General features: G+C 37.4%; 1 protein-coding gene across 5 annotated transcripts in view; it reads right to left on the bottom strand.

The window, feature by feature from the left end:
• Window positions 1-15,052, bottom strand: part of LOC150079142 (polyamine-transporting ATPase 13A3-like) — a 750,840-nt gene that overhangs the window by 601,401 nt on the left and 134,387 nt on the right. For all 5 annotated transcript variants that reach the window (XR_016547547.1, XR_016547548.1, XR_016547549.1 and 2 more), the window contains exon 2: window positions 8,421-8,506. Coding sequence is in view for 2 of the 5 variants with exons in the window: in XM_090383358.1 (XP_090239484.1) it covers window positions 8,421-8,506 (86 nt within the window). In the remaining 3 variants the exon portion in view is untranslated. The remainder of the gene's footprint in view (window positions 1-8,420; window positions 8,507-15,052) is intronic.

Here is a 15,052-nt window from a genome sequence, read left to right as displayed (position 1 = left end):
AAAATACATTAAAATTCTGTAGCAGTAGCAGAAGTGGCAAGCAATGTAAGGAAACAAGCTTATACAGCATCGGCCAAAAAACTACCCGCATTATTTTTCCATCTTAGGTCGAATGAAAATTTCTGCACATCTATCCTGCAACCATCCTTTTTCAATTTCAATTTATCTCCTTGTGTGCATTCATCCAAGAATGAGTAAGGATGCCATCAGCATTTACTTTACTATATCCATTTAAACCTCAAACACTTCAATCAGGTCTCCACATGTGCCTATGTTTTAGTATTTTGTAATTTAAAGAACTGAAGTCTTTCTTAGCAAGAGTATCTCCTTTTGTTCCCCATACCAATCTTGTTTTTCTTTGCACTCATTCCAAATATCCACAACCTCCCTAAGATGAGGCTTTCAGACTTATATGTAGTACTTAAGTTGAAACTTACCATTTCTTGACACAGCAGGATAGCCACCTTGTCCCTGATGAAAAAATTCCTGCATATCATTGACAAAACCCCCATGAGCTATCCTAGCAGCCTGGCTGCACTGCACAGAAGATTTCATGTTAGACTGTAAAATTACCCAGGGGGCCTCCGTAGCCAGGTGGGCAGGAGCAGTAGTGCATAGCACATGCTTCTTGATTAGACCAGGGTTCAAGTGCGTGACCACCAAATACGGAGGATGCAGAAGGTCAGGGAATGACCACTGCATATCCCCAGCCTGGACAAAGGGTGAGGGTTGGCGTCAGGAAGGGCATCCGGCTGCAAAAATTTCATGCCAAAACAATAAAAACTGACTCCCATATATAATGGGAAAAAGCGAGGACAAAAAAAAAAAAAAAAAAAAAACTGTAAAATTACCCAGGATATCTTTCATTATACACCACCTTGAAGTTGCAAAACAATCTGCTTTATTTCTCTACTCTTGTGGTAGCAAACCCTCATTCCTGCCATTAATTACTTTTCCAACATTTTGTGTAATCAGATAGTGTGCCCATCTGATGTGGGTGACCACTGCAATGTTGAGTCAGTTTGGTGTGATATATACACACTGGGAAAACAAATATGAGAGTAGGAGTGCATTACTGTATAGGCCAAATGACTATACTGTACTCAGTAAGATGAAGACAATTAGAGATACAACGGTGGAGTTTCCAATGTGTGATAATATATCCTTTCTTATTTCTTCTATCAAAGCACCAATGGTTTTTGATAGTTTAGCAGCAAAGTCCAGTGAGTATTGCAGGGTAGTGGCAAATGATGCAAGAAAGCAAGCTTATATAGCATCAGCCAAAAAAAAAAAAAAAAAAAAGGGAAAAACACCTACACAGTTCACCCATCTTTACCCACCAAGAATTTGTCTAGTTCTTCCTTGAATTTATTCAACCCATCCACTTCCACAACAACAGATGGAAGCCTGTTCCAACAAACAAACACCCGCTGGCTGAAGACGAACTTCCACACATCTATCCTGCAACCATCCTATCTCAACTTAAATTTATGTCCACTCACATGTAGTCTCAGCAAGTGGAAGAATGCCATTAGCATTAACAGAGGCAAAGGATGCAAGAAAGCAAGCTTATAAAGCATCAGCCAAAAAAAAAATTCCCATTTCACCCATCCATTCACTCAAAATGCTTGTCTGGTTCTGCCTTAAACTTATTTGAGTTGCCAACCTCCACTACGAAAGATGGAAGTTTGTTCCAACTATCAACCACATGCCAGCTAAAGGCAACTTTCCACACATCTATTCTACAATTGTCTTACCTCAATTTGAATTTATGTCCCCTCAGGTGAGTAATCTGAGCAAGAGAAAGAATCCCATCAGCATTGAGCTTGTTCAAATCATTCAAGGCCTTATATACCTCAATCAGATCACCTCGCAGCTGCCTAGTCTCCAGATGCTGCAATTTGCAGAACTTAGGATTTTCTTTGTAACAGCAACGCTTTGTTCCATTCAACAATCTCATTGCCCTACTCTGTACTCGTTCCAGCAGCTTCTACATTCTTCCTAAAATGACACCTTCAGACCCATATGCAGTACTCTAGGTGTGGCCTGACCATTGCCTTATACAAGGGGACATGACCTTCTTATCCCTGCTAGCAAAATTCCAGTATATCATTGACAAGACCCCATAAGCTGCTCTTGCTGCCTGTCTGCACTGCTCAGAAAACTTCATATCTGATTGCAAAATTACTCCTAGATCCTTTTCATTCTCCACTAACCTGAGTATAATACCACACAGTTGGTTAGTTACTCTGGGTTACTTCTTTTTTTTTTTTTTTTTTTTTTTATGTAAACCCCAAACACGAGAGGTATTAGAACTTATAGTACTTAGTACCTCCAACCCAAGCACGGTACTAAGTACTACATGTAAAGTACTGCATACTTCTACCCATATGCAGTACTTCCCATTTGTCAATGTTAAACTTCAGTTGCACCTCTCAGCCCATCTGTCCACCTTTTTTAGATCCTTTTGCAGTAGCATACTGTCATTACTGTCATTAAAAACCCTGCCAATCTTCGGACCATCGGCAAACTTGGACATTAACCGTGACATACCTTCATCAATATCATTGATAAATACAGAAAATGACAATGGGCCCAACATTGAACCCTGGAGGGGGGGGGGCTTCCACTAATAACATTAGTCCAGAAAGAGCAGTGTCTATCCACTGATTACCACTCTCTGTCTTGACCCCCCCCCCCCACTCAACCATCCTTTTATACATTGTAGCAACTTGCCTTTAATTCCATACTGCTTCAATTTGTACAGCAGTCTTCCATGTGCTACAGTATCAAAAGCTTTCCTGAAATTCAAGTATACGATATCAAAATTATTTTTTGCATCCAGTTCCTTTGTGACCACATCGTAGTATCCAATCAAATTGGTCAGGCAAGACTTCCCCTTAGCAAACTGATGTTGTATCTGAATTATTACTGCTGTCTTGTCTAGCTGACCCTGCAATACTTCTTTAACCAGTGACTCAATTATTTTCCCCGGAACAGAAGTTAAACTAACGGGTCTGTAATTACTCATATCACCCTTTGATCCCCCCCTCTGTGAATTGAGGACGCATCTCCAGTCCATCGGGACCTCCCCCGAGTCCAAGGAAGATTTCATAATTATGGCTAAGGGTTTGCTTACTTCCTTTGCTACCTCCTTTAATATAACTGGATAGATCCCATCCACCCCAGGTGCCTTTCTTATGGTCAACTTCAACTATTTCTCCTCCACTTTGCTCTCAGTTATTACAAAATCATTTAGCTCCCTGCTAGAGTTTGATAAGCTTCTGGCCTCCACTTGCCTACAGACTTCCTCATGTGTGAATGTAGGTGCAAAATATTCAGCTTACCCAATACATTCAAGGCTTTTATCAGATCTCTCTGCAGGTGCATTTACCTGCAGTCTCAAAACACTGCAATTTTCAGAACTGAAGCCTTTTTTAGTAAGAGTATCCTCTTGTTCTCTTTACCAGTCTAGTTGCCCTTATCTGCACTTGTTCCAGTAGATCTACATCCTTCCTTAATTGAGGCCTCCGGACCTGTATACAGTACTCAATATGCAGCCTAACCATGGCCTTATACAAGGGGATAATCACCTCCTTAACACTAATGCTCCTAGCATTAGTGATAAGGAGGATGAGATACACTTCTATTCAAGTGTAACCCATCCCTGTAAAAACAATCTCTCCTGTTAAGAAGCACACAAAATGCTGAGAAAAATTCTACCCCATAAGCCTTGCACAGTCTCTCCAGGGCTGAATTGATTGACAATTCTCTCAACATATACACCCTCCCATCATGGCTGGGCAGAATTGCAAACACACTTTCAAATTCAATCCTCCTTTTCCCAACACTGCCCTATACTTGTTAAGTAAGTCCTCAGATCTCCTTCTCTTAATATCATTGGCACCAACTTGTACAACAATATCACCTTTTATGCCAACAAAAGATGATATCTGCTCTACAACGTCATCATCTTTAGCCCCTGGCACACATATCCTGATCCTATTCCTCCTATCCTTCTTGCACAACACATTTCCAGTTTCCCTGACAATATAGTCACCGACTATAACCATCTCATGTGGGACCAGTGTATTCTGCTTTGGAAATTACTGCTGTGTTGTCCGTGCACAAGTATGAGCTCTGGCATTGAGTTGGGCAGCTGAGAGCTTGATGGGGCTCCCCATTTTAATTCCTTTGAGGGCATCGACCCTACTCTTCAAACTCTCATAAACATCCATCATAATGCTGAGTTGGCGCCTAATTTCTTCACATTCCCTGCACCTAGCACACACAAAGACATCCCCCTTTGGCTGGATCATGTCTTGTTCCAGAAAGGTCTGCAAACATTTCACAAGTTGCCCATTTTGTTAGGTTGTTATATGTTGGAGAATCGCGCCTTCAGTTTCTCCCTAAGCCACAGCACCCCCACTACTTTGTGCCTGTTGCTTTGCTGCTCTAGTCTGCAGAATGATTTCCGCTTAAATACAAATTAATTGATTAACAGTCAAAATTAATAAATTTAATGATACTATACAGATAATTAGAGTGGGCCAGTAAAACAGAACATTTTATAATGAGCAATTCCACAAGTTCTAGATACTGACTAGAACTTGTGATCTTGTCACTTGCACTGTAGCAGAAATTTTCTGGATTTATTCTACAGCTGCTTTGTACAGCAATATACAACAACACAAGAAAACAATACTCTTTATCTGATTATCAGCAGTGACTCCTCATGCATTAAAAATCTCTCAATAAAAGAAACACAAGGCAGCAGCAACACATTGATGTGGGATTTACTTAAAGATGTGTAGCCAGGTGGGAAGGAGCAGCGGTGCGTAGCACACGCTTCTTGATTAGACCGGGGTTCGAGCCCGTCACCACCAAATACGGAAGATGCGGAAAGGTCAGGAAATGACCACCGCATCTCCCGGAGCAATATGGCCTTAGTTGCTAATGCTCCTAAAAACCAAATAACAAACATAACTTAAAGATGTAACTACAATCAAGAGTAAAGGAAAAGGATTTTGCTTTCATGAAGTTGACTACATTGGTCTTAGACAGTTCTTAAATTCTTTTCAATGGAACGATGGTGTTACTAACTGCAAATCCTAAATGGGAAGCATTCAGGAAAGTAAACATAGAAGCTACTAAGTATTTCTATACTTTGAACGGTATTTCTTTGAAATACTGTCCAAAGTTAGACCTAAATGGATGTCACACGAACTGACAAGACAAGTGTCAGATGAGGAAAAATACATGGAAAATTATAAATGAACTGGGGGTGCCGACACTTAGAGTAAGTACAAACTAGTCTGCAATCAAGTCATTAAAGAGTTAGACAAGCTAAGGCAGATTATGACTAGTCCTTGACTAAAAATGTAAAGAAAAGTAGAAAAGACTTCTTTGCTTATGTTAACACTAGAAGGAAAGGGATGAATCATATTGGCTCACTAGATATGAATAGTGCAACTACTAATGATCCTGTTGAAGTTGCTAATAAACTAATATATATTTGGCCTCTACATTTACCCATGAAGGAGTTTTTAGAAATGAGAATACCAGAAATAAACCCCAAGTTATAACTAGGAGCTAAACGATTTTCTGAAAACTGAAATAGAAAGTGAAAAAAAAAAATTGTTGAATTTAAAAGTCAGCAAGGCACCTACAGCTGAACTAATTTTATCTAATTATAATAAAATGCAATCTATTCAATAATAATAAAACAAGCAGCAAAAGAGACAAACAGGCCATTGGCCATAATTATAAGTGCATACTTTGATTCAGGGGGGGAGATTCCTATAAATTAGATATGCAAATGTCTCTACTTTTCACAAAGGGGATCAAAGGGAAAAGTGAGTATTTACAGACCTGTAAGCTTGATCTCTGTTCTAGGAAAATAATGCCATCAGTGGTTCAAGATAGATATACAGCAATACCTCACTTAGCATGGTTTCAAACATCACAGGTTTCACTATAACACGGTTTTCAATTAAGTTTGTCTGTGAAAAGGCCTTTGGTATTGGGTTCCATAATAGTCATAAAGTTTATTGCTTTATGACTATAATGTTCCATCACCCCAAAGGCTCCTGTTTGTTTATATTTTTATATCTTAACTTATAATAAATTTATTAGTTTTCAGAGGAATCGATAAACTTTATGATTTATCAACTTTATTTGAAAATTTACAATAATATCGTAGACACGTACTCTACATATATGCTGCATTATCGTAGCCTAGGTACATGTACTTAATCGATAGTGAACTTCTTTGCTTAGTTATCAATTTCGTCATGTAAAATGCTGTAGAAATTCCCTGCTCTTTATACTGATCCTTCTTTTGAATAATCGTTCGCACTGATGCTTCGTTCATTCCATTTTCCCGCACAATTTTAGCATATGATACACCATCTTCATGGCACTTGATAATAGTGACGTAGCTACCATGTAGGCAGGCAAGGCAATTGCCTCCAGGCCCAGACCCTTTAGGGGCTCGGTGCCTTTGGCTGTCTCCTCGTTTTGCAATTTTAATTAAGTAGGGGCCTAAACATGTTCTTTGCCTCCATGCCTGAAAAAGGGTAGCTACGCTACTGCTTGATAATATCAAGTTTTTTTCTAATGTAAGCCATTTACATTTAGTAGCTTCTGCTTTCATTACTTTTTCTTTTTTGACTCATTGTTTTGTATTTAAAGGGGTAAAAAATAAATTGTGAAATGAAAAGCTATCACTTTGTCTTGTCAGGATGGAACACTGAACACTGTTGCCGCTGACTGTCTGAGGAGAGCTAATGGCATATGTGCATGTGAGACAATAGAGTTGGCACCGCATGGAATGTCTTTTATTAATATGGATAGAAGATTGTAATCCAAAGAAAATTCCTTTGAGTCAAAACATCATTCAAGCGAAAGCCATGAGCCTTTATAACACACTGAAGGAAAAAGAAGAAAATGAAGAGGAGGAGACTAAAGAAATATTTACAGCCAGTCGTGGTTGGTTTTTCCGATTTAAAAATCGTGTTGAGCTTCACAATGTTCGTATCTCAGGTGAAAGTGCAAGCACAAACAAAGATGCTGCAGCAAGATTTCCCAGTGAACTGAAAGACACCATTGAGGAAGATGGCTACAAGGACGGACAAGGTTTCAACATCGACGAAACTGGACTGTTCTGGAAAAAAATGCCCTCACAAACTTTAGCTGAAAATAAAAAATGCCCAACCTGGATATAAAGCATCAAAAGATCGTTTAACACCTTTGTTGGGTGGAAACTCATCTGGGATTTTAAACTGAAGCCTCTACTGATGTTCATAGCAGAAAACCGAATAGCTCTAAAGGGTTTTGTAAAAATCACATTGCCCGTAATTTGCCCATCCAATAAGAAAGCATGGATTACAACAGAATTGTCTACAGAATGGTTCACATATTATTTTTGTCAAATGGTTGAGTGTTAAATCAAATCAATCTAATTTTATAGTTAATATGTAGTTTTGTTTAATTTCAGTTATTGGATGTTAACATTGGATATTTGCATTTTGGTTTGGCTTCTCATTGAATGGTTGGTATCTACTTTGCATTTTGTCTTTTAGTTTGAGTTGTTTACTAGTTATTTGATAACCATATTTAACATGTATTTTGTTTTGTCATATCAGACTTGACTGCTCAAACTGGAGCATCCATGGTTCTTTTTGCTGTTGCTGTTAGCAAGCAATGACAGAATACAAGTGTTTGGGAATTTCCAAGTGCTGTTGCCTCTTGAAGTGGTCACTGTGTTCCCCTAAATTTTTTCATTCCTTTTCTTTAGTGGGTGTTTGCATTCACTAGGCAGGCTAAGTGGAGTGGGGATTCCCTAGCTTGTTTAAGACAGCAGTTGCACCATACTTTAACAAGAGACTATGTCACTGTGCTTCCCCTGGATGAGTATGGGATTCTGCTTATTTATTTCTAAAAATTTTAGAATTTGAATGCTAATTCAAATGGTAGTGGCAGTTAGTACCCGTCAGAATTACTAGTTGCACCTTGCAACTCTCTTCAATTTGGTATAATAGTGTTTTAATTTCTCAAAAATCATTACTGAGCAAATACCACGGATTGAATAATGCACATTACAAATGTGAACCAACATGCATCAGAAGGGACTGCATTTTTCACATATGCCATCTCCAACCCCAACACACAATTTAATTTTTTTTTATTTCAAACCTTACCAAAAGAGTTAAGTTTATGTAAGTTGGGGACCGCCTGCATTATTATATTACATAAATATTATTATAATAGTGTTATATTTAGCTTGCACAATCTGAATTTCAAAATTTATCTTTCGGCCCACAAGTGCATAGAAGCTGGCCAACAATATTGTAAAATTAATTTCTAAAATTAAATCATTAGAAGTAAGATGTGCTTTATTCCTAAGCATTTATACTCACCATTTGATCTTCTTCTCTTACATTAATATAATCTATGCCTTCCTTTAATGGTGGTGGACTGTCCTTTGTTAGTTTATTTGTATCACCTAAAAACACAACAATATGTTCATAAAACATTTTAACAAAACTCTGTTAATTTATCTAAACACTTGAACTGAAAACACTTCATCCGTGTAAAGTTTTTGGAACTTACTTATTGTTAATAGAGTCTAAAACTAGAACTGCAATCAGTAATTGTAACCCTGCTATTATATCAAAAGAACAAACTAACAAACTGCTCCACTTCTTCAGGGATTATAATCAATGAAGAGGTGTAAGAGAATAATCTGCAAAACATATGATTTGTGCACTATTAACATTAAATAGATTCCAGAAACTTGATAGCGCTTTTAATTTCAAGTATTATATTTATTACTTTATTTGTGAATATCAAAACTTTCATTAAAAAACTACATCTCATAATGATAATTAAATATTCAATAATAATGTGATATCTGCTAAGAAAGAAACCACCTGAAAAACTGTTACTGTAGTAGTAATAATAATTTAAAGCTAATAAAATCACTAGTAAATTTAAGCATAAGAGTTTTGCTTAAAAGTTTAAGTGAAGCAAAGTTTAAAGAACCACTAAATTTACTATACATTAGGCCGACCGGGCTAGCTGGATGAGTAAAATGCCTGCCTGGCAACCCAAAGGTCGCGGGTTCGAATCCTGCCTCGGACTTGGATCAAAGTACTGCAAAAACCTTGGTGTAGGCACATTATGGCCACAGAAGCTGATGCGCCAAAAACTACCCAAAAAAAAAAAAAAAAAAAAAAAACACTATACATTAGATACAATATACTCTTTACAACAATACAACTTGTGCTTGAAACCAGCACTGCTACCAAACTGGTTATGATATGCACTTGCATTAATTTAAAGAAATTCATAAAATAAAATTTATGTTAATAAAATATAACTGCTGAATGCAATACCAGCTTATATATATATATATATATACATACAGCAGAACCTAAAAAAAATTAGCAGTCTAATTCTTCCTAGAATTTATTCAAACCACCCACTTCTACAGCACCATTTAGAAAAGTTTGTTCCAACAATCCACCAGCTGAAAGCAAATTTCTGCGTATCTGTCCTGAAATTATCCTTCCATAATTTGAATTTATGCTCTCTTGTGTGTGTGGTCTGAGCAAGATGAAGGACGCTATCAGTACTGAGCTTATTCAATTCAATTTCATTCAAAGAATTAAACACCTCAAATTAGATCTCCTTAGAGCTGCTTAGGTGCAAGAAGCTGCAATTTGCAGAACTAAAGTGACATCACTGCTAGGTATTCTCAATGTATAATAATTATTCATTTTGCTAAACACTCAATACTAGTTCACAATATAGTACAGTATAGTAGCAGGTATTTAATTTTCAAGGCAATTTGATTGCTGCAATCATATCACGCTATTTATACCTCATCTAGAAAAATACTGAAAAATAGCAACACCCATACTGGAGGTAGCATTGAAACTTGTAACCTTTTTTTTTTTAGGCAACCACTGGACAATTCTGGCAGTATAGGTTAACATTTCAGCTTAATGCTGGCAACTATCATTTTGTTGAGATTACAGGAATCAGAGCTACTGTATTATCTAACAAAAGGAATGAACTGTCCCTAAATACTTAGCTATGTGCACAACTTTCAAAAAACTAATTTTCAAAAATCCTGGATTCCAAGGATGCTGAATTTGTGAGGGTTCTACTGTACATCCATACATAAATCTATCTATTGATCTACACACAGATGCATATATACACTGAACTATCACTCAATTTGACCATTTAATACCATGTTGGGCTGACAATCGCATGAATAACAATCACTATTCACTGACTCCACTAAACGTCTGGAAATGTTTGTAGGGATCTGCAACCATGCTTCATGCAAGGCATTTGAGTGTCAGAACAGATAATGGTTGCATGTCCATGCGCTTCGCTTCCCTTTCCAAAACATCCCACAGGTATTTAATTGAATTGAGTCAGGCAAATTTGCACACTTCACTGTGTACCTCAAACCACTTGTACAGTGTGGGCCTGACAATGCAGCACATTATTCTCTTGGAAGATCCTGTTTCAGTCCATGAAATAGGGCAACATGTCAGGGTGCACATGGTCTCCTAAGAGCTTCTGGTAGACCTCATAAGTGAAAAATTGAGCCTAGTTCTTGCCAGAAAAATATGTCCCATATTAAGCAACCACTGCCACCTGTCTGAATAGCAGGCACCATGCATGAAGGTGTTCGTCAATGTGTTGCTCCGGGTATCTGGACTCGTCTGACCAGCACACTCGTTTCCTGTCCTCCAGGGTCCAACCAGCTTGTTGACACCACAGCATTCACTGTTGACAATGATCAGTGGTGAGCAGAGAGTGTCTCTTGGATCATCTGCTGTGGAACCCTATGTCTGAGTGTGCTCGTCATTTGGGATATTTTTCTTGCAGTCTCCATATTGTATTGCGATGTTAACTGTTGCACAGTGTCACTGAGCCCACACAACATGCTGCACCTTCGATCACCATGAACATCCACCTTGCATAATTCTTTACAGTTCAGTCAACAGGAGGTGGTTTGACCCGTTCGACAACAGCAGGTGTTGAACGGGTCAAACTGCTGGATAATTGCCCTATCTATCCTCCTACCATTATTGGCAGGAGGATAGATAGGGCAGTTATCCAGCAGCAAGAGAGTGTGGTATCCAGCCCTTGTTGGCATAAGTGTTTACATACAGGAAGGTACAAATTGCTTATGAAACCAGTTTTCAGTAATGCTGGAAGTCATTCATGCATTTTTGTTAAAGTCATTGGCAAATGACAGAGGCCATGTTCACATAATGGAAGCACCGTGGTGATTTAAACTTTCCTACGCAAAGTGGCTTCAGTTTGTGATTTCCTGTTTGGTTTACACAGAAAATTACAGCCACTCTATCTTTCATTTGCTTGAAGCCTTGTGTTCTTTGAGCATTATTCTTTCAAGCCAGAGTGGAATTGGGTAACATTTTATAACAAACGTCCGGTCTCATCACAGTTATATACCTGTTCTGTAGTATAGCCACCATCTTCAATTATTTTCTGAAGCTGAGCAAGATAACAGTATGCAGCTTTATCATCAGCTGAACATATCTCATCTGATATAGCTATTTTGATTATTTCATGCCACTTTTAAAAACATGTTAGCCATCCATTACTTGCAAAGGTGCCTCCGTAGCCAGGTGGGAAGGAGCAGCAGTGCGTAGCACACGCTTCTTGATTAGACCGGGGTTCGAGCCCGTCACCACCAAATACGGAGGATGCGGAAAGGTCAGGGAATGACCACCGCATATCCCGGTGCAATATGGCCTTAGTTGCTAATGCTCCTAAAAACCAAATAAACAAACATTACTTGCAATGAATGCTGTGGACTCATTTCCATAAAGATCATTGTGGAATTTTTTAGCTTGGGTTTGCAGATGGGGTCCAGATAGAAGTGTACCTTCAGATCATTCTTGAACAAACCATCGGAAACACAGCTTTATCCAATTGTTCATCTTGAGGTTGCCACAAGTGTTTTCATTGAAGTCCATCGCTTGTTTCCATAGACTTGGCTGCATCGCAAAGTTTTTTTTTTTTGTTAGTTGTTGGTGCATCGGCTTCTGTGGCCATATTGCACCTCCTAAGGTTTTTGCATTTTCTACTCTGATTCAAGCCCGAGGCGGGATTCAAACCAACGACCTTTGAGTTGCCAGGCAGGCACTTTACCCACCCGGCTAGCCCGATCGGCTGCATCACAACGTTTCTCCTCTTCTTTCCATCCACACACTGTAGATTCATTCACACCAAGGTCTCTAGCTACTTGAATTTGCTGGACTTTGGACTCAATTCTATCAAGAGCAGCAATTTTTATTTCTAAAGTAAACTTCTTCCATTTTTTGAAGTTTAAAAAATTTCTTTAAATTACTACTAAAACTAAAATGCTTGAATTGTTGCTCAAGTGAATATCCTATTCTGTATGAGTGCATTAAGTAAAACAAGACAGCTTGCCAGTTTGTTCACCTGAAATAAAAATCAAACAGATCATTACCAGCATGAAACAACAAAAGGATTGTGCCTTGTATGTAAATGACTTCTGTGATTTTACATGCACCTAGTGAACCTTTTAAAAAAATACTGTATATGTTCAAATACTTTGCAGTAAAGTTACAAGTCGTTTATTAGTGTTCTTATGGAAATCAAAGGATAATGCGCATCGTGGATTCATGTTAAACTGAAAATATCACCACGTGTTCGCAAGGAAACCAAAATGTTGATCTTCAGTGGCTAAAAACACATTTCAACTAATGAAAAATGGGAGCCATGCATGCATCACGTTATAAGCAGATCACGTTCTAACGGTTACAGCTGTGTTTGCAATGTATAAAACCATTCATTTTGAGAGACATTCAAAACTAGTTTACAATATAGTACTTTATAGTTACGAGTAGTATGCATTCAGATTTTAAGATAATTTGATTGCTGAAATCATATCACATATTAAATTTTTATCCAGTGGCCAACAGTTCGCACTCTGTTACAGAACATGTTAAAATTGGCAATCTGTATATGGTAGAACCACACTAATTTGAATCAGGGGCAGGGTGGTGGGAGGTAGTCTAAATTATAGAATATCTTCTTCTTCCAGTCACATAGCTCACTGAGGAGCTGTTGTGGCCACCAACAAATTCCTCCAACTGCATCGATCATGTGCTATACGAGCAGCATCGCAAAGTGTCATGCTAAGAGGTTCACTGATCCCATCCTTCCACCTAGTTGTAGGTCTTCCTCTGCACCTCTTTCCCTCGGTTTTTCCTTCCATTATATTCTTCAATAGAAAGTTTTCCCTTCTTACTATATGACCAAAAAACTTGAGTTTTCTTTTGTTGATGCTATGAAGAAAGATTTTAGGCCTGCCAATTTTATTCAATACCCATTAATTTGTTCTTTGATCCAAGTAAGAAATATGCAGTATTCTCCTGTAACAGTAATTTAACACCACATTTCAAATGCCTCAATTTTCTTCCTGTCAACTCTTTTCAGTTTCCATCCTTCACACCCATAAGTGGCAACTGGAAAAATTAACGAATCAATGATTCTCAGTTTCGTCTTTAGGGACAGATCATGATCTCTCCATAATTTTATCAGATCAACGACCAACATTTTAGCAACTGCCTGTCGTCTCTTTACATCATTTGAGCAGTCACTATTTTTATTTATTCTCGACCCTAAGTAATCAAATTCATCAACTTCTTCGATATCTTGCCCATTAACCTTCACTTTACTGGAACCGAGATTATCACCACTCATCATAAAATTAGTTTTACACACATTCAGAAAAAATCCATTTTTCTTATTTGCTTAACATATTCTCCTCAGAGTTTCTTTAAGATGATCCTTCGAATTACCAATTAGCACAGTATCATCTGCATAACGAAGGTTATTTATCTTCAGTCCTCCAATTTTGATGCCAGTCTCTAAATCTTCCAAACCTTCACGCATGATATCTTCAGCATAAATATTAAAAAGGTGAGGTGACAAAATACAGCCCTGCCTGACACCATTACCTATTGTGAAAAAGTCTGTGTTTCCCATGTTGGTTCTCACAGTTCCTTCCTGTTCCTGGTGCAGTAGCTTAATCAGGTGAATTATGTGGATTGGGAAACCCATAATAGTCATCGTTACACACAATTATAGAATATAATTGTGTGTAAATATTTTCAAGTTATAGTTCATAAAAATACAAGCATATTTATACACAAAACCAGCAGCAATATGTAATAATTTAGATGTTAATAAGGAATTATTTTTATAATTTCTCATCAGAATTAGGAAACTGAATAAGATTGAGGGAATTTCTGTCTTTGAGTAATTTAACTTTTTCTTTTTTTCTTCACTTCCCCTACAGATTTTTCCCTTGAAATGCTGTTGCTGTTTCAACTTCTTCTAGCCACATTCTTACATTACATTACATACCCAAATCAATATTCTTTTTTCACTTTTGTGCAATGCATTTGACACTCTTCATATATAATTCCATCGTCATTATTTTATGTTTTTTTCATGCACTTACTACTGTACTCCGCCTCATTTCATTCTCCAGTACAGATACAGAGCACATTTTATAATATATTTTTTAATGCTGTCTGTCTTTCCTCCTTTAGTCAGGATAGTCAAGTTTAAAAAAAACCCTCTTCAACTGTTTCTATTCATGTAAATGTCTAGCTGAGTGACTTCCTATCAGAACCATTATCTAACAATAAAAATGTCCTAATGTTTTCATTTGAATTTAATTTTTCCATTAAAATGGATTTTCTTCTTTTATTAAGTGATTGTGAGCCCAATCTGAAAGAATTGTATCATTAAATTCTTGTTTAGAAACAAGTGTTGTTGTTATGCATAAATAAAATGCATATGTAAAAAAAACAAGGTAGTCCAAATCACAAAAGATTCAAATAATTATTATTAAGTAAGGCCAAACAACACAACAAAGGCTTTTTCAGCATCAACCAAACAAAACATTAATGTTTTGTTTGGTTGATGCTGAAATAAATAAATAATATAATCATAAAATTAA

This window comes from Mastigoproctus giganteus, chromosome 10 (genome assembly GCF_048544385.1).
Source record: "Mastigoproctus giganteus isolate SK-2022 chromosome 10, ASM4854438v1, whole genome shotgun sequence".
In the NCBI taxonomy this organism is placed as follows: Eukaryota; Metazoa; Arthropoda; class Arachnida; order Uropygi; family Thelyphonidae; genus Mastigoproctus; species Mastigoproctus giganteus.
This window is presented reverse-complemented; position numbering and strand designations above follow the sequence as displayed.